The sequence below is a fragment of the Grampus griseus genome (assembly GCF_964374135.1).
Source record: "Grampus griseus genome assembly, chromosome: 1".
Lineage (NCBI taxonomy): Eukaryota > Metazoa > Chordata > Mammalia > Artiodactyla > Delphinidae > Grampus > Grampus griseus.
Genome location: NC_139017.1, coordinates 173,141,457 through 173,161,035, shown reverse-complemented (window position 1 = coordinate 173,161,035; position 19,579 = coordinate 173,141,457). Strand labels below are relative to the sequence as shown.

The 19,579-nt window shown below is 41.9% G+C and overlaps 1 protein-coding gene across 1 annotated transcript in view; it reads left to right on the top strand.

The window, feature by feature from the left end:
• PRDM2 (PR/SET domain 2) overlaps window positions 1–19,579 on the top strand; it is a 118,362-nt gene that overhangs the window by 11,473 nt on the left and 87,310 nt on the right. The window contains exons 2-4 of the mRNA XM_082648628.1: window positions 2,853–2,926; window positions 17,518–17,632; window positions 19,294–19,397. Of these exons, the coding sequence (XP_082504754.1) occupies window positions 2,918–2,926; window positions 17,518–17,632; window positions 19,294–19,397 (228 nt within the window). The 5' untranslated portion in view covers window positions 2,853–2,917. The remainder of the gene's footprint in view (window positions 1–2,852; window positions 2,927–17,517; window positions 17,633–19,293; window positions 19,398–19,579) is intronic.

The following is a 19,579-nucleotide window of genomic DNA, read 5'->3' as shown; positions in this document are numbered from 1 at the left end:
ATATTTTAGTTATTCAGTTTTAGATGTCACAGTATCTAAGTGGTTTGGTTTGTGCCTGTGAGCCAGCAACTACAAAACGGGAGGAAAAGGAAGGGAAGATGTTTTAAATAAAGAGGGAAAACAGATGACAAGCAGATGGAAAGAAGGAGGCAGCATCTCAGAAAATGGCAGCTCCATTCTTCCATGTCCTTAGGATAAAAACCCTGGTGTCATCCTTCACTTCCTCTCTTTGTTTCATACATAGTATCGAATCTGGCAGCAAATCCTGAGGACTCTATTTTAAAAATAGATCCAGGATCCAATGACTTCTCATATCTCCTCTGCTACCTGGGCCAAGGCACTATCATCTCTTGCCTATATTGGGGCATTAGCCTCCTAAGAGGTCACCCTACCTCCTTACGGTCTCTTTTTAAATCTAAGTCACACTAGGTCACTTCTGCCACCTTAAGCCTCCCAGTGGCTTTCCATCTCTGGTTGGAAAAGCTATAGCCATTCTGGTGAACAGCGCTTACCTTGCGAAGCCTGTCTTAAATCTGCCTCCCCTGTACCCCTCTCCACTCCGTACCATCACCTCCTGCACTAGGCCTCTCCTCTACTGTGTACAGTCTTACTCCCTTACGATGCTCCTCCCCCATCCCTTCCTGACTCTCAGCTCTTCTCCTTCCAGCTTTTAGCAGATGTCCCTTCTCAGTGAGGCCTTCTCTGACCATACTGATGGATTCACAGGCAGTGAGATAGAGACAGTTTAAAATCCCTGTCTCCCTGTCCTTCGTCTCCATGTGCCTCTGTTTTTCTCTGAAGCACTTTCATTGTCTGACTCACTACACATTTTACTTGCTTATTTGTTTACTGTGGTCTCCTTCCTGAGAGGGCAGGGATCCGTGTGCTCACTGTTCAAAAGCAGAGCTTGGCACATAGTAGGTGCAAGGTGAGGCAAGAGTAAAAAGCTGGTGAAACATGGTTAATAAACCTTAGCAGAAACCAACATTCTGATACTGTGGCGGAGTTATCTTAACTTCCTTGAGTTTGTGTCGTTAGTTGAGAGACTAACCTTGTGAACATTAACAGAGCTGATTTATTTGACGGTAGCACAGTGCCTGCTGGTCTTAGAAGAAGCTTCATAAATGATACTGATGATTCTTGTGAGAAGGAAAAGGCAAACCAAGGGAAATGATAAAGCATCTTTCCAAAGATCTTTTTCATTAAAACATTTGCATTTTACTGCAGGTTTTTTCTCAAAGCGAACTCTTCTTGGCCATCGTTAGTAAATCCACCTCTGAAAGTTTAGTGAGAGGGCAGATGAAACCCCTGCCATTTCATTCACTTCTGGAGCCCTAAGGTGTCACACAAGGTCCTCCTGGTGGAACTGTACGGCTGTCAGTAGGCATTTGGTAGAGAGGGTCGGGCGTGCACGCCTCAGGGGCCACTAATCTCATCACTGTTTGACAAATACACATTTTAAACTTTATAATGATTTCAAGTCTCATAGAAAAGGATGGATTATATTCAATAAAGGATGTATATACTAAGGAAGGACATGTTAAAAATATGTGAGAAAGATGCTTAATGTTAAAATTTAAAGGAATGGACTTCATGGGTTAACCACCAGTTTTCTAAAATTGTATTCACTGAGTATTTACTTCATAAAAGTTTATATTTGTATAGCACTGAGCTCTCTAACAAATTCCAAGTTATCAAATACATTCCCTGTGCCAGTTATGAATAAAAACTAGTTCAGGTGACCAGGCCCTAGCTTAAATATAGTTCCTTTGTTAAAGGTGATCCAGGTGAGTGTGGTTAAAGAGCTCAAGAAAAAAAAAAAACCCAAAACGATCCATATTAATGAAATGGGGTGAAATGTCAAAGCACTATTCTTTAGGATAGTGGGCAGGCTATCTGCCCAGTGGCAGGTATGTTCTCGGGCGAATAATGTCCCTGAATTACACTTTCTTTGGTTTATTAGCAGTTAGAACATGAAGTTACAATGTGAGCAGAGTCTTGTGGGTCTAGGAAGAAAACATAAATATAGGTAAATTCGTGAAGAAATAGAATTATGCTTAATGATGTGTATGTATACATGCTGAAAACAAGAATATTACAGTGGAAGTGCTACTCTCATAATTTTCATATATTATGAATGACATCAAATGGCTCCTAAGAGAGAACGTTGCAGAAAGGACCATCTTCATAGGTTGTTATCTAGAGACAGGTATGTCATTTGCATTTCCAAGAAATGATTTTGTCGTCTTGTTACTATACTCTGAATAAATTGAAGAAAAATTTTAAAGGAATAAGTGTAGGTCTTTCCAAACAGCTTTTATTAAAACATTTGCATTTTACTTCAAAGTTTTCATTCTTTTCCTCAAAGAGAACTCTCCATGGAAATGTTAGTAAATCCACCTTTCTACTTCAGGAACTTGAAAAACACAATAACTATACGTTATTGTGTTTTTCTAATTGTGTTTGTATTCAACACAGTATTGATATAAGTGAAAGAAGAACATTTACATTGCATAATAAGTTACTCAGCACTGCTTTGTGTTTCTGTTAACAAAGCTAATTTATTTCTTCTTAGGGATGATTCCGTTCCAAAGCAAAAATTTGATGTCATTCTAATGAGTCTGCTTTCAATTGTAGAGTACAGTGAAGCCTCAGTAAAGAATAGTAAGACATCTATTTTATTGTAGATAATAAATCTGCAAAGTAAGTTCTCAGCATATATTGAAGTTGATCTGGCACGGAGTTGCTTTATGAATAGCCCTTTGAGCAAACTCTGCAGTTCTGTGTGTAGTTTTAAATCACTGTCAATTTGTAGGCAGGTACATATCACAATTGTCTGTTTTTCTTTTTAGGGCTCATGTAATCAAAGAAGTTTCTTTGTTGTGTGTATCTTTTCAGAACACAACAGGAATTGAAAATGAATCAGGTGAGTTTAAAAATAAGAATTTATACAAATACATTACCTAGATGTTAGACCAGTTCTTGATTTTTAAAAGATAGTAACACACACCTTCATTCCTCCCAGATTTTCCTTTCTGTTTCTTAATACCATTCATTAGTTCATCATTTTCATAGTGTGTGTTTGTTCGTGGAGTGTGCATTGTTTTGGTATGAGTTGGCTTTTCTGTGGAACCCTGAGTAGAGGACTCATTCTTAGGGACCTTAGTTCAGACTTTCTTTTTTTACCTTCCCTGCCACACTCTAGTGTTATTTTTTTGTTTTGAAGCTTATTAAGCTTTCATTTTTAGTACTTTTTATTTTGTAATAACCCATTGGTTGCACAGGGAAAATTGGAAGTTATTTTTAGAGACCAAAACTGAATGGGAAACTTTAAGCTTTCTGTCCTTGAAAAACCCGTTTAGAGGGCTTCCCTGGTGGCACAGTGGTTGAGAGTCCGCCTGCCGATGCAGGGGACACGGGTTCGTGCCCCGGTCCGGGAAGATCCCACATGCTGCGGAGCGGCTGGGCCCGTGAGCCATGGCTGCTGAGCCTGCGCGTCCGGAGCCTGTGCTCTGCAACGGGAGAGGCCACAACAGTGAGAGGCCCGTGTACCGCAAAAAAAAACCCCCCAAAAAAACAAAACAAAAACCCGTTTAGAATAAAAACAAGAGGGCAGATATTGAAATGTAAGATGTATTTCTCCTTACAGGAGGGTGTGGGGTTACCTGGAGATTAAACAATTCTGTATTTCTGTAGCCTCAAGGGTGTTCTGCTAAGTAGAACCAGTTATATAGATTTCATATGCTCTAAAGTAGGGTTCTTATTTTCTGGTCTTAATATCATTTCACTTGCAGTTCTAGAAATGTATGGATGTCAGAAACATTCTCTTTTGAAATCTTTATAAAACTCTTTTTTTAAAAATATGAAGGACAGAACTTAAAAGTGTGTAGTCTGTAATTTTTGGTGTTTAGCTTAAAACTATCAGGCTTGAAAACATTTTGTACTCTCAATCAACTGAAACTTCGGACACCTTTTTTTACCATTTACAGGTGCGTCTAACTGGAGCTCACAACTCCAATTTCATTAAGTGACCAAGTTTAATAAATTCAGTCCTGTGTTGGGGTTGAGAGGTGTGAAGTTTTTGGAATGGATTCTTTTGATTTCTTTTCATTACTTTCTTTATCAAAAATGCGTTGATTTTAATGCAGAGGACTATACATCATAAAAAACGAATCTGGCAAACACATGGGGCACATGGTTGCTATTATTTTAAAGCTTGCAGATTTACTGACATGCTTTTGAAGGCAAATTATTTTTGAAATGGTGAGATGGGGGAGGGAAAAGAGAACAGAATGGATTTTTCATAGTCACTGTCCTTCAAAGTTATGTGCGGATATATGTCGTAGAGTTCATTTATTTTCCTTTTTTAAGATTGAGTCTTAATGCTGACCTGGTCTCCCCATGGAACTTGCTTTCCTCCTGCCTCGGAGCTGTTGCTAGAAGAGTCTCGATTCTGGAATGGAATGATGGTGAATGCTTCCAAAGTGGAATCTAAATACTGACATCACTTAGGTTACATCACTCTTCAACAGCCACTTACTTCAGGTGGCTAACCGTGCTAAGCTAATAACATTTCATTTCGAATGTATTTAGACCTGTTTGACGCCTCACACTTTCGCTTTAATATTCCATTTGTATCAAAAGGACTTGTGTTTGAAGAAAGTCCACATGCCATTCAAAAGAGTCGTGGTAATAACCGTTTCTTTTTTTGTCTCTCTTACAATTTGGTTTTGCTCTTGACAAGTTTTAATATCAGATCTACAGAGGACTGCCTTTGATACCAAATGCCAAATATCAGTGGGGAAGTGTCCTCTTATGTTTCTAGTGGCTAGCACATTTTCTGATTTGGGTGTCATTTAAATGCTCTGGTAGCAGTGAAACTTTTATTTGGATTATAAAAATTGTCCGCTTTTTATGAGTAAAATTTTCAGCATCATTAGTTATATTTTTATTATTTGAGGAGTATTAGTCCCATGATATTGAGACCTGATTACTATAGCATGACATACAATCTATGAGTGTTTTTCAGTAATTGTCCCAGTGATTTTTAAAAATTAAGAATTGTTTCAGGACACTTCATGTTTTTCCCTCTTGTATTTATTCTTATTTTCAGCCAGTGAAATTGAGCAGTAAGTGCTTGAAAAGCTTCAAAACAACTACACAAAAATTCAGATATTAAAAAAGTTTTAACTTGAACCAGATTGATTTTTAATTAAAATCTTGATGGTGAGTTTAGGGTTAGATTTTTCTCTCTAGGGACTTGATCAGCATTGCTTTGGTGAATTGTAGCTGTCAGATCTGTCTCTTATGATTGGTGTAGTTTCTAAGACAATAGCACAGAATCTTTCATTCATACATGCCTGACAGTTGAGTTTTAGGGACCAAAGGATCCCAGGAGTGAGCATACCATATTGTTTACAAGTGAGTCCTTTAGGAGAAACAGCAGAGTCCAAAGCCTCCTGGCATTTTAAACACTGACTGTTGAAGCAGCAGTTTGAACTGCTGTCTTACCAATATGTTTCAAGTCGTTCCTGGTATGGCTAGCCGGGCTCTCCCTCCACTCTCAGCCCTGGGCTCCACAGAGCTCCAGACCCACATGCTTTTTGTCCTTCATTCTCTTTCTGTCTGTTCGCAGCACTTAGCCCCTTCTTACTATCTCTTCTCTTTCTAATTTAGAATCCAGCCTTTGCAGCCACTGTATCTCCTCCCCTCACTCTCCATTTTCTTTTCTTTCCACTTTCAAATCACAGATATCCTTTACTTGCTTCATTGTCATTCCACACCCGTCCCTATTAACTTGGAGTTGTTCCACTATTCTTCTTATCTTTTCCTAGATTTATCTAGGAGAATCCAGAACTTTATAAATGGCTGTCTCATGGACAGAGAGTTTAGAATGCTTTACTTTATAGAGCATCCAAGGTGAGCAAAGTTCCGTAATGCACATAAGCTCACAGTCCCTTAAAGTAGGTGTTCTGGGGTTTAATGCCACTTGCTGCCTAGTGAGCGCTTAACCAACACGCCAGGCACCGCGATGCGTATTACAGATATATTCTTTCAATTCAGTCTTTTGCAACCACTCTATGGAGAGTAGGTATCATAACTATTTTATGGATGAAGACATTAAGGCCAGAGGCCTGTGATCACTCAAACAGTAAGTGATAGAGCTCTGATTCACTCAGACTCAATCTGAATCTGATTCTGATTCAGGCCAGTCAGATTCCAAAGCCCAGGAGTTCTTGGTCACCATGCTATACTGCTGTACCGGTCAGGATAAGCTGTGTTATGCTGCACTTACAGACGGGCAGCTCCAAAATCTCAGGGTCTTACACAGCAACCATTTATTTCTTGTTCTTGCTGCACATCCAGTGTGGATCTGCTATTTTAGTTGCTTAAGAACCAAGGATGATGGAGGCTTTGTCTCAGTACTTGTTTCTTCTTCTTCTGCTTAACTGGCTAGAGTTACTCCCATGGTTGCATTGAACTTAAAACTCAAGTGGGGAAAGCAGTGCAAACCCATCAGGTGCTTGGGAGGAGAAGAGAACTGTAATATTTAGGTACAGCCCCAGTGATTTTTTTTTTCCTGCTTTATTGAGATGTAATTGACATATAGCATTGTGTAAGTTTAAGCCCTAATGGTTTAATACTGCTGTCTTGATTACTAACTTTTAAAGAATCTTTATATAACTCAAATTGTTACTAATATATGAAACTTTCTATCAGTGTAGTAGTTTTATGATTGCAGCATGTCTGTATACTGATCAGTCATCTATGGCAAGGGTCCCCAGCCCCTGGGCGGCAGACCGGAATTGGGCCGCACGGCAGGAGGTGAGTGGTGGGCAAGTGAGCCAAGCTTCATCTGCGGCTCCCCACTGCTCCCCACCACTCCCCACCGCTCCGCATCGCTCCCCACCTCTCCCCATCACTCCCCACCTCTCCCCACCGCTCTGCATCGCTCCCCACTGCTCCCCACCGCTCCCCACTGCTCCCCACCGCTCCCCACCGCTCCCCACCGCTCCCCATTGCTCCCCACTGCTCCCCATCGCTCACGTTCCCGCCTGAACCACTCTCCCCACCGCCCCCGTGGAAAAAATTGTCTTCCACAAAACTGGTCCCTGGTGCCAAAAAGGTTGGGGACCACTGGTCTGTGGTATTGCCAGTAATCAGTAGCAAAGCAATATAGTGTTCCAAACTTGTTTTAAAGTTTTACTTACTAAAACAACAGAAGAAGCTTTTAATCACTGATGCTGCAGATCCAACCCTGAGAATTGTGATAAGCCCTCAGAATAATGGAAAGATCCATATTCCATTACTGTAGCTGTTCTGAATGTTCTCTCATCCGCTCATGCATCCTGCATAGACTGCATCCCAGTGTGTTCTGCCTGCAGGGAACTAGGTAGACAAGGGCTCAGCTTTGTAACACAGAGTTTTAGAGGGAGACAGTTAAAAAGCAGGATGACAAGCAAGATAATTTCAGACAGTGAAAAGTGCTGTGAAGACAGTGAAATAAGGTAATGTGATAAAGAATGATGGGTGGAGAGGTTCTCTGGATTACATGGTCAGGGAAGGCTGTTCTGAAGAAGTGATTAATAACAGAACAGAGACTCAAGACATAACTAAGAACCAGATATATGAAGATCTGGGGAAAGAAATTCTAGGCAGAGTGAACAAACAGTGAGTGCAAAGGCTCTGAGGTGAGAATGAGCTTGCTGGTTCAAGGAACGGAGTGCAGGCCAGGGGCTGGAGCGTGACGAGCATCAGGGACTCTGGACAGGATGAAGTTGGTATGAGGGATGAGGGCCAGATTTATAGGGCCTTTAGGACCATGAGAAGAAGTTTATCTTTTTTTTTTTTTGAGGTATGCGGGCGTCTCACTGCTGTGGCCTCTCCCGCCGCGGAGCACAGGCTCCGGACTTGCAGGCCCAGCGGCCATGGCTCACGGGCCCAGCCGCTCCGTGGCATGTGGGATCCTCCCGGACCGGGGCACGAACCCGTGTGCCCTGCACCAGCAGGCGGGCTCCCAACCACTGTGCCACCAGGGAAGCCCAAGAAGTTTATCTTTTATTCTTCTAAATGCAATGGGAAGCCACTGGACAGAGACATCATCTAATTTCCACTTGTTAGAATATTGTTCTTCCGGTGCTGCAGGGACTGGATTGTTAGGGGCAAGAATGTAGTACTATGTTTGTTCACTATTAACACCATATTTGAGGACAGTTTCTTTAGTTGGAAGCTTAATAGACCTGCCAGCTTTTTGAAGGAGGGTACTTTTGAAAGTGTTTTCAGAACTATTTGACTGCTGTTCTTTTGTGGAGATGCTGTATAAGATTTTCTTGTTCTGTGTCCCCATCTGCTTGTTGTTAGTTGCAGTTGTACTCATTCCTTAACCAAATACAATTTAATGCTATTTTAGGAAACTGAAGCTTGTTTGATTTTTTTCCTCCATTGTTTGCCCCCAGAATAGTAACTAAGAGTATTGTTTGCCAGTCTAAACAAAGAAGAATTTGAGTGTTTTAATACTCTCTGATTCTTGGATGTCTTTTGCTGGTGACAACAACTGCTATGGTGATTAGTATTAGTCTGTTGTAGCAGGGATATGTATCTTAGTGTGAATATACAATGTTGTGTTCTTAATATTAAGGGATGTTGAATCTGATCTCTCCTGTCACCCACTGCTGTTGCTCCCCAGTGTTGGTTTTGATCAAATCGATATTTAAGAAACGAGGAGCTTTAATTAAATAGGTTAAAACTGATGTAGTAATTTATGATCAGTCTTTGGATGAAGTGTATAAAAGGAGTTACTGATATAAATTTAAATGAAATACCAGTAAAGCTTGCTTATTCTCATATTAAAAAAATAAAGATATTAGGGACTTCCCTGGTGGCGCAGTGGTTAAGAATCCGCCTGCCAATGCAGGGGACATGGGTTCAAGCCCTGGTCCAGGAAGATCCCACATGCCGCGGAGCATCTAAGCCCGTGTGCCACAATTACTGAGCCTGTGCTCTAGATCCCGCGAGCCACAACTACTGAGCCCACGTGCCATAACTACTGAAGCCTGCGCGCCTAGAGCCTGTGCTCCGCAACAAGAGAAGCCACTGTAATGAGAAGCCCGCGCACCGCAATGAAGAGTAGTCCCTGCTCGCCACAACTAGAGGAAGCCCACGCACAGCAACAAAGACCCAATGCAGCCAAAAATAAATGAAATAAAATAATTAAAAAAAAAAAGAGGGACTCTATTTAGCATCTTTAAAAAAAATAAAAATAAAGACATTAGTATGTGTTGCCTGTGTAAGATGGTACATGCAGCCTTATGTAATAGCAGCCAGTGCCAGTGTTCTGATGCATATTAAATGCAGTGACTGTTTATTTGAGAGTGTGAAGAGAGGGGTGTAGGGAGGAAGTGGAGCAGGCTGGGTCCAGAACACACGTGCCTGGAGCAGAGCGGATGGGGTCAGACCTGTGGTCATTGTGAGGACCAGAGTGGACTTTGCTTAGGGAGCTGGGACACCTTTGGAGGCTTTTGAGCAAAGTAATGCTTGACTTGGGTTAAAGAAAAATCTTGAAAAAAATTTTTTTCTATGGCATTGGTATTTTTGTTCTTTATTTTCTCAGAGCATTAACGTCTCATTTTAGCATGATTTAAAGAGGAGGGTATAGGATTCATTTACTTATTTTACTTTAAACATCAACTTTGAGGTATAATTTATGTGTAATGAAATACAGTCATTCGAAGTGTTGAGTTTTGACAAATGTCTACACTCATGTAACTACCATCACTGTCAAGATATAGGACATTTCCATCACCCTCAAAAGTTCCTTCTTGCTGTTCTGCAGTTACTCCCCCGAGCCCCTACCCCAGGCAACCACTGATCTGCTCTCTGTCCCTATGGTTTGGTTTTTCCCATTCTAGAATTTCAGGTAAATGGAATCATATAGTATGTGCTCCTTTGTGTTTATCTCCTTTTGGTCAGCGTATGTTTTTGAGAGTCATCCATTTGTTGTGCATATTAGTGGTTTATTCCTTTTACAGGAAATATTTTATAGGAGACCATCTGACCATCTAGATAAACCTGTTTATAATCATATTTCTAAAGATTTGGTGAAACTGTGGGATGGCTATCTTTCGTTTTAGGTATCTCCCCTGCTTTTTTTCTAATCCTAAAAATATATATGGTGTAAAAAATCAAAAGCACTTTTGCTGTTGTAGCATATTATTAATATAGAATTATATTTTTGTAGGTAACTATAAATACAGATTTGACACTAAAGACATTTTTAAAAAAGCCTTCCAATTAAGGTGATTCCAATCTGTTGTTATTACTTAAACCTCAACTAGTGAATGTATAGTTTAGGAAACTAATGCATTGAATAATGATGGCCCTTAAATCTCATTTTGAATCATGTATTTTACTAGGTAAATTAGCAATTTTTATAAAATCCAGGACATTGTCTTTCCGAATGAAAATATTAGATTATTTCTGAAATTTGAAAAAAGAAATTAGTAACTTGAATAGCATTTCCTTACATAACTGTGGAAGGAACTGTGGCAGAAGTCTTACATTTTTTGTTGTTCTGATATTAATGCTTTGGTAGAGAAGGTTCGAGGGTTGTTTAGCTCTGCCTCACCTTTGGTGTCTTGTGACTCACATTCCCCTCCAGCTGTGTAAACTTGGGCAAGTCACTTGCCTTCTTGGTATTTGTTTCTCACCTGTTAAATAGGGATAATAGCGGTGCCCATTCCATGCGATTGTGGGCAAGAGTAAATGAGTAATAAATGTAAAGCGCTAAGACTAGTGCCCGGCACGCAGGGAACACTGTGAGTATCGTTATTACCATCTTCAGCCAGTAACCAAGTCGCGATTCTGCCCCGTAAATACCTTCTAATCACTGTTACTGCTTGAGTAAAGACCGAGACATTCCTTGTTTACTAAACCTCCTAGTTCATCATCTCACCAACAGTCTGTCTCTCCTCATGGTATCGTTCTCCACGTGCCTTGAAGTACTATATGTATAGAGCATAAAGCTGACCGTACAGGAAGCCAGAAAAGTGGACAATCCTGCATTGTTTGGAATGTCTTCATGGAGGAACTGGGATGTGAACTTGACCTGGAAGGATGTAGAGGATATTGACTGGTCAGAGGAATTGAGGGTCAGAAGCACCAGTGGTCTGGGTCATTGTAGGTTGTGAGAGCCCCAGAGGAGTAAGAGGACCTAGGCTGGTGAGGGCAGGAAGAGCCAGAGGGTTGTGTCTGTAGGGGCCAGGAAGGAACTTTGAAGAGTAAAATGGGGAGTTTTCTTCCAATAGAATTTTTTTTTTTAAATCTGTGGGTATAGCAAACAAACTATCTGACTTGAAAGGCTGTAGGTCCACAGTGTGCTGCTTTGGATGAAGGTGGTTTGAGAAGTTGCAACTCAGTCTTGCCAGTAACAGACTCACAGAAAGCTCCTTTTCCTGCTCAGCCCCCACTCCATTCCCACCCTGCATCAGAACCTTCTGGACAAGGGGCACGGGTATGTCAGGGTGAGAAAGCTCTCAGGTACCTCATTTTCTTTGCTTCCCTTGAACTGTGAAAGTTACTAAAACCAATAGAGGAACTACAGGACTTTATTTAGAATGTTTTTAGAAGAGTTTTGAACCAGATGCTTTATAGGTTGACTAATAGAGAAGGCAGAGCGTTTGGAGAAGTTGAATATGGAATAGACTAGAAGCCAGAAGACTTCCTCACATCTCGTCACTCCCCTGCCCCAAACCCTGCAGCGCCCCACCGCTCTCCAAAGGCCGTCTGGTCTCTGTACCTTGGTCGTGAAGGTTCTGCAGGATCTGGTGGCTGCTGCCTCTGCTTTCTCCCTGGCTCACTCTGACCTGGCCACAGTGGCCTCTTTTTGTTCCTGAACTTGCCAAGCCCTTTGGTCTCCTCCCGATGTTTCTTTGGAAGGCTCAGGCCTTCACACATGGCTCATTCTCATCTTTCAAGTCCAAGTCTCAGTGTCATTCTCTGTGTCATTCTCTGGGATGCTCTTGCTCCACCCCCAGCTACCCTAACTAAAGCAGAGTCCCCTCCTTAGCTCTGTCACACCCTTCTTTCAGTGGTCCCCAAGGGAACACACCGCCGGTCTCCCACGTTAGGCTGTGGGCCCTGCCCTCCTTGTTGCTTTCCTGGGTTCCTAGGGTAGCGCTGTGGTGGCACGTGGGACAGAGACTGGGCGTTTGTTGGATGGGTGGGATTGCTGGGCTGTTCCAGCTTTAAAGGAGGGCGGCGGTGGGCCCTGGACGGAAGGGATCAGGTACAGCAGAGTTTGAAGCCTCACCAGCAGCGTGTGACTGTTGACCTCTCTCCCTTCCTTGAACCTTTTCCTGGCCTTTCTGGTACCTCACTGCCTCTGGGCTGTCTTCTTCTAGGCCTCCTCTGCTGCTTTCACTCTGAGATAGTGGTGTCCTGAGGGCTCGTCCTCACTCTTCTCTTGCTCTCCAATCTCATCCACTCCCCTGGACTCCGTTACCAGTCGAGCCGTATCCACTTACAGCCGTCTGTGCGCCTGGACCTCTTGACATTGATTGCCAGACACTCGTTTATTTGACTGTTCACTGCAGCCACTGCTCTGAGCTACGCATCCTGTGCTGGGCTCCGGGGGCAGGGCGAGTGAAACAGACCTGCCCTGTGTGTCTGGGACCTCGGCTTTGCCTCTGGTGGAGAGGCCATCAAACAGGCCAACCCATCAGTGCGTCAGGGTGCAGCATGCAGTGAGAGGCGAGAGCGTGGGAAGCTGGCCTGATGGGGACCCTTGTCCGGTAGGACAGTGGAGACAGGCTTCCTCTGGGTAGGGCAGGGGCCTGGAGCACCGACACATGCTGGCTCCCTTAGGAGTCCTCAGGCCTTGATGGGGTCGCAGTCCCACCATCTGGGGCTTAAAGCAAAGGGTAGAAACTCTGTTCTCCTTGTCCATCCTTGCAGGACCCCTGACGGGCATCGACAATAAGTTGTTGCCTTTAATATTTTGAAGCCACTTAACTCAGTTTGTTCTAGTCTGTTTTACTTGTTCTCCTTTGGTGATTAGCAATGAAACCTTAAAAAAACCGAACAAACCCTTGTGCCTATAGGGGAGCACCCCCTCCAGTTGCGCTCAGGAAGCTTGGCATGGGGGGAAGCAGGGGGGCACAAATATGTGGGTCCAGCCTCTTCCGTCGCTCCTCGCATCACCACACTCTCCTGTTCTCTGCCTCTCAGTCCTGAGATGGGAGGTACCGGAAGGTCAGGGGTGGTCTTCCTCAGTCCAGCCATTCTCAAGCTTTTTGTTTACGTGGATTATGTGTTTGGATATTTACCATGAAATTGAAACAAATTTTAAAACTTTGGGGGTGGAATAATTATAGATACACAGGAAATTGCAAAAGTAGTAGAGTCCTGTACGGTCCTCTGCGCTCACCTTCCCGGGATGGTAACATCTAGTATGATATCAGTACCATGGAATCCACTTGGTACAGTGATGTTAGTCAGACTACAGCCCTTATTCATGACTCAGAAAAGTTAAAGCACAAGGTTAAACAATCACACATTCCATTAGCCAGTGGCATGATGACATCAGCACATGTCAGAGCCTCCAGAAAACTCCCCTGTACACATCTGAGAGTGAAAAAGGCAGATAACGTCTTATTATTATTATAAAAATGGCTCTGACCTTGTGGACCCTCGAAAGGGACTTCCCAGGCACCACCGGATTATAGTTCGCGACCCCACTGGTTTAGTAGTTAAAAGGTGGACTCCTGTCTGTTAAATTCCTGTCTGGAATTTACCTGGGCTCCACTATTTTATGTAATTTGGGAAAGTTACTCGACAGGGCTACTCTAAGACTTGGTATTTGGGATTCCTGCTCCTGAAGCATGACTGTCTGGGTTTGAATCCTACCTCTGCCACTTACTAGCTGTGAGTATAGGCAGGTTTCAGCTTCCTCTGTAAAATGGGGTTATAAAAGAACCCACAACTAGCATGATAGTGTAAAGATTAAATGAGGTGCTGTAGAAAGAGCTTGGAATAGTGTCTGATTAGTATCCTGAATACTCCATCAGCGTTAGCTCTGATTATGGTGAGGATTCGGTGAGGTGATGTGCAGAAAGTGCTTGTTAGCACAGAGCTTGGCCCAGAGGAAGGTGTGAGAGTCATGTTCCCTGAGCTCCCCATTGTCCAGCATGGGAAGGTCATTCTCGGCCAGAGGAAGAGTATTGCAGGAAAGCGTAGAAGGACCTTTAAGAGGCTCCACAGCAAGGTCAAAACTGGAGATTCCAAATACCTGTAAGGTTTCTTGTGTTAGGAAGCAGAATACGAGTTCCTCTGCTGGTGAGCCTCCTGAGAAGGGGGCCTGGGTCAGCTGTATTAACCGTAGTATCTTCACCACCCGCACATGCTAGCCCGGAGCAGGCACTTGGGAAGTGTTTGTTAGTGATTGAATGATGGACAACTTGTGGCCATTAGTTGGGGGAGAGAGGGGATATTGACTTTCTTTAACTTTGAGGTAGGAAGTTGGAGACATGGAATTAAGGAGGTCAATTAACAGTTAATAACTAACTTACTAACTTAAACTTACTATGTTAAATTTAATACGTTAAATTTAATACATACCAATCCAGATCAGTTCACTGACACTTGTTTCATTAAGTAGGGAATTAAAGAGTTCTTACGTTTTCTATTATATAACGGGAAAGTAGAGAAGCCCTCGTAACTTCCCCCGTGCTTATCACAGTGGTCAGTGTCAGAAACCCTTGAAATGGGAATGTGCCTTTATTCTGGGACAGCCGGAGAGGTGAGAGGAAGGCCCTGGAGCTGGCCAGTGTCTGGACTGAGGTCCTCCGGTTTCAGTTGAGTCCCTTTGGAGTGTCAAGGGTACGGAAATAAACAGGAAAAAAAGCTTTCCTCTACTAACTAAAGGAGCCCAAATTAAAAATAATGGTTTTGCTGAAAGCAAGTAAATACATGTGTGGGGACTTTCCTTATTTCTTTTTCCTGTGGCACCTCTGCTGAGGTCCTTTATATTCACAGGTGTCTCAGAAATTTTAATATCCATGATCTTCAACTTATCCTCAAGTTACAAATTTCCTGTGGGAATGACCAGTCCTGCCTTAGGTGCCATCTCCTGTTGACATTTCTGGGGAAGTTTGGAGGTTTTAGGACAGAGATTCTCAGATTATATTCCAGCAGAATCTTTTCTTTTTTGAAATCTTTGCTTTATTGAGGTATAATTGACAAATAAAATTGTAAGATGTCTAAAGTGTGTGTACATCGTGGTGGTTTGAGATACCTATACGTTGTGAAAGAATTCCTACCATCTAGTTAATTCACATACCCATCACCTTGCGTATTTATCTTTTTTTTGGTGAGAACATTTAAGTTCTACTGTCTTAGCAAGTTTCAGTTCTGTAATACATGCTGTCAACCATAGTCACCATGTTTTATATTAGGGCCTCATACCCGATCCAGCAGAATTTTAACATACCCAGATACCACAGTAGTTACGGGCTCGGGCTCTGGGGAGAGACAGACGGAGTCTCAAATCCTGTCCTTGAGCAGCCTGGACCACTTCCCTAAGCCTCAGTTTCCTCCTCTGTGTGTGTGGTGAGGGAGAGGGGAGCTGGGAGGGGGCATTGACAGTGCCTGCCTCTTGGGCTGTTTGGAGTAAGCTTGCACACAAGAGGGTTAGCACAGTGCCTTGCACTGAGGCCTGAGGAAGTTCCCGGTACACGTTAAGTCATTAATATTATTGTAATACTGCCTGGAAGTATCAGTTTGAGTTGGCTGACGCACTGTCTTTTCAGAGCTTCTGGGGAGGCTAAGTGGTGTCAAAACCTTTAAAATCTTCGCCTGGGTCCCATCTGAGAAAGGGGAAGAAAATTCCCACTGACTGTGCTAACTGGCCATGTGCTAATAGGACTCATCACTGCGGCTAGTACTTGTTAATATTGTGTAATTTATCCAAGTTAAAAATAATTATTATGTAGCCTAGGATAGCAACTACCAATTTAACACCTTTTCCCTCATTGGAAAAATTTATTCACGTTTCCGAAATTCCAGTTTATACGTGAAAATTTTTAGAATGAGGGCACTGTATTTAGAAGTGAGAAATTTGTGTGCTAAATTTATTCACACTTTAGCTAATGAAAAATACCATAAGACCATTTTCTGGGCCAGTTTTGATATTCCCATGTCTGGGAAGGCATTGAACTTGTGCTTGGTGATACTGTCAGGACCAAGGCATAAATCAAGCAGGATGGAAGTATTTGTGCTTCTGGAGTGTATGCACCGTCACCTTTGCCCTGTCCAGGGAATGAACCCTGGTGCCTCGATGCCCACTTTTGCACATTTCAACTCAGAATAGCACAGTAGACCCTCCTAGTGACATGCTTGTTGCGGCGGGATTTATTTCTCTCGAAGCAGCCTATTGATACGTTTTTTTAAAAACTGAAATGCTAGGAGTACAGAAATTTGGATGATATTCTTTTCTTGGCACAAAACGTTCTTAAAAACTACAAGATCTTCATTGTTCTGGGAAAATTAATCTTTTTAGCTTGGAGTTTGCTTTTTCCCTATGTTGGTTTCTTTGAAAGTCCTTGAGAAATGTTTCCCTCTGCAGTGAAATAAAAAACATTCAGACTACAAAACCCATCCTTCTTGGCGGGGTCACGATCTGCACATCAGTTCTTCAGGGTATATGTGGTGCCAGTTAATGGCCACTTGATTTTCCTTTAATTTGAAAGTTATCTTTAGACTAACAGTCATGTTCTATGAGTTGGCTCAAATCTCCCCTTTCTGTTACCTGACATACATCTATCTAATAGTAATCTTATTTCTTAAGAATTTTGGCATATACTTAGTAATTTCTAAATTCTCTCTTTCTTAGAGACTTTGTGATATTGTGGGGACTCTGCTGTTTAGTTACTTGGTATACAGTCATATAGTATACCGTTTCCTGGAAAGATCTCACTTCCATGGAGGGCCCAGAATAAATTGTAGTGTTCTTGCTGGGAATCCTCAAGCCCGTCAAGGGGTTGTTGCTGGAGGGATGAAAGCATGGATGGGATGGGGGTCCGATTGGCTGGCATGGCCTTTACAGCATGTGCCAACAGTGTTCGTTTAAGTAGGGAGTGCTGGTTTTTATTTTTTTAATGTCCTTAAATGCTGATGGTAGCCTATGACTTAAAAGTAAGCTTGAGCTGTATTTTGCTGCCAGATTCTGTGGGAGTTTAAAACAATATGGTGCCAGAGATTTACATGTTTTTAAAATGGCCACAGGTGGCTGGAACAAAATAGATTAACACAGACATGCTTGAAGGTTACAGTGGTTTCCTTTGGAGACTCACAGACAACCATCAAAGCCACTTCTCAAACGCTTGACATCATCATCTTGGTCTGGCTTGCCAGCTTCGGGTTTCAGTTACATTTTTGCTTATTTGCTTATTGGGCCAGAAAAAAATCAGAAAGGAGCTGGGTTTTCTTCCTTCTGCTGTTATCCTTCTGCTTCTTCACTTGCAGAACGCTGAGCCCGTGGCAGCCGCCGAGACCCTGGCCGAGGTACCTGAACATGTGCTTCGAGGCCTTCCAGAGGAAGTGAGGCTTTTCCCATCTGCTGTTGACAAGACTCGGGTTGGTGAGCACTGGGGTCAGAGAAGGAGAGGGAAGGGAGGGCAGGCTGTGGCGAGGCTTCCTCTGGGGCTTCTCAGGTAGGGAGCTCACTCTAAAAGCAACACATCTGTACTCTGACTCAGAAGATTATGTTTTCCAGTTAAGAATCCAGGGTGGACATAGATTATAAAATTAAACCAGAAGCACGCCTTCACCCATCCACCATCCTCGGTGATTCAGCCTGAGCAGCCCCCTTCCTCCGTGTCTCCCCGGGGCTCTTCTTCCCATAGGATGTATTGCTCCCTCCTCTGATTTCACTGTGATTTGAGTGTGATTATGCTGTTATATTTATTTCATTATTTTGTATTTGTTTTCACATCTGTGCCTTTCACTGATTGTGAGTGCCTTCATTTCTTATTTAGCTTATGTCTCCAGTACCTGACGCTCAGTAGATATTTTAGTGAATGATGACATGAGTGTATTCCAGTGCTTCTGGCTGGAATTTCTTGTTGAATACAGCCAAGCTTTTTTGTATTTAGTCTTGTTTTTGTGTCCTAATCTTTAGACAGAAGGCTAAGGAAATAAGTTATAAAAATTAGTCAAAGTACAGTCTTGGAATGTATCATGTTTCTGTCCTGTTTTCTGTTTTTAAAAATGTACTTCTGATATTCCAGTTTATGTGTGTATGTGTATGAATAAATTTTTAATAAATGCTTTTCCTAATTCTCATTGAAAAGTATTCAGTGAGTAATTTGAGCATTTATATTGTATTATTCATGAAAGTAGTTGATTTTATATCTCCACTAATTACTTATTAGCTGGGATAACAAATGGGGTTCATAGCAGACTTACAGGCAGTGGAATTAGTTCATCGTAGCTGGGCAGGACTGGCTGAGACCACAGCCTCCGTCTGTAGGTGAGGTACCTGAGGCCAGAAGGTGACGGAACCTGTTCACAGTAAGAGTCACCCTGGCGCTGGTTCCCTTGACTCCAGGGCATCTCCTGCCATTTTCCCTACTGCTTCTGCATCTTGTTTGTTTGCCTTATGGTCAGTGTGGAGAAAATAGAAGTATCCCTGAGAATACCACACAGCAGCATAAATCTGAGTTGCCTGAAACTCTGAAAAGTGAGTTGTTCAAGTTTTCAGGAAACAGAGAGGAGAGCGTTTTCCACTTTGAGCAAACAAACTTCAAAAATATTTATTCGAAACTATGTTTCTAACCCTTTATAAAAGCAACTTATGTTCATTGGGGACAACTTGAAATCTGTAGAAAAGCAGAAAGAAGAACTTAAAATTTATTTGTAGTTTTGCTACATTCCAATATTTTTTTCTCTTTTAATTGTTGTGATTTTGCTCTTCTCCAAGTGTTTGTGATTATGCTGTCTGGGTAGTTTTACATGTAAAAATTAAAAACAAGCGAATATAAAATAATCTGTCCTACTTATAAAACAGTATAGGTTCTTTGCAGGCTATTAGGAAAATACGGAAGAACATAAAGAAGAAAAATAAATATCCCCATTGAATACTTGATTTAATTTGATCTTGCGTGATCTCGATTAATTTAACATTGTCTTGCTTTTAGGCTGTCTAGCCTTTTAAGTATTTTGTGAAACCGAATTGCTTTTAATGCTTTAGTCTTCAAAATAACCACAATACATTATGAAAATATTGGTTTTATTTTCTAGGTGTCTGGGCCACTAAGCCAATTTTAAAAGGCAAAAAGTTTGGGCCATTTGTTGGTGATAAGAAAAAAAGATCTCAGGTTAAGAATAATGTATACATGTGGGAGGTAAGAAATAATTCTGGTCCTTTGTTTATCAGAGTTCTGTACATTTTTTAAGATATCATTCTATTGTCTTAGAATTTGACATTCTGAAATTAAAATAATCATCTTAATATGTTCTTTAAAATCAAGAATATTTTTGTTAGAGAGAAAATGTGTTTCCTTAGATACAGACTGATTTTACGTTT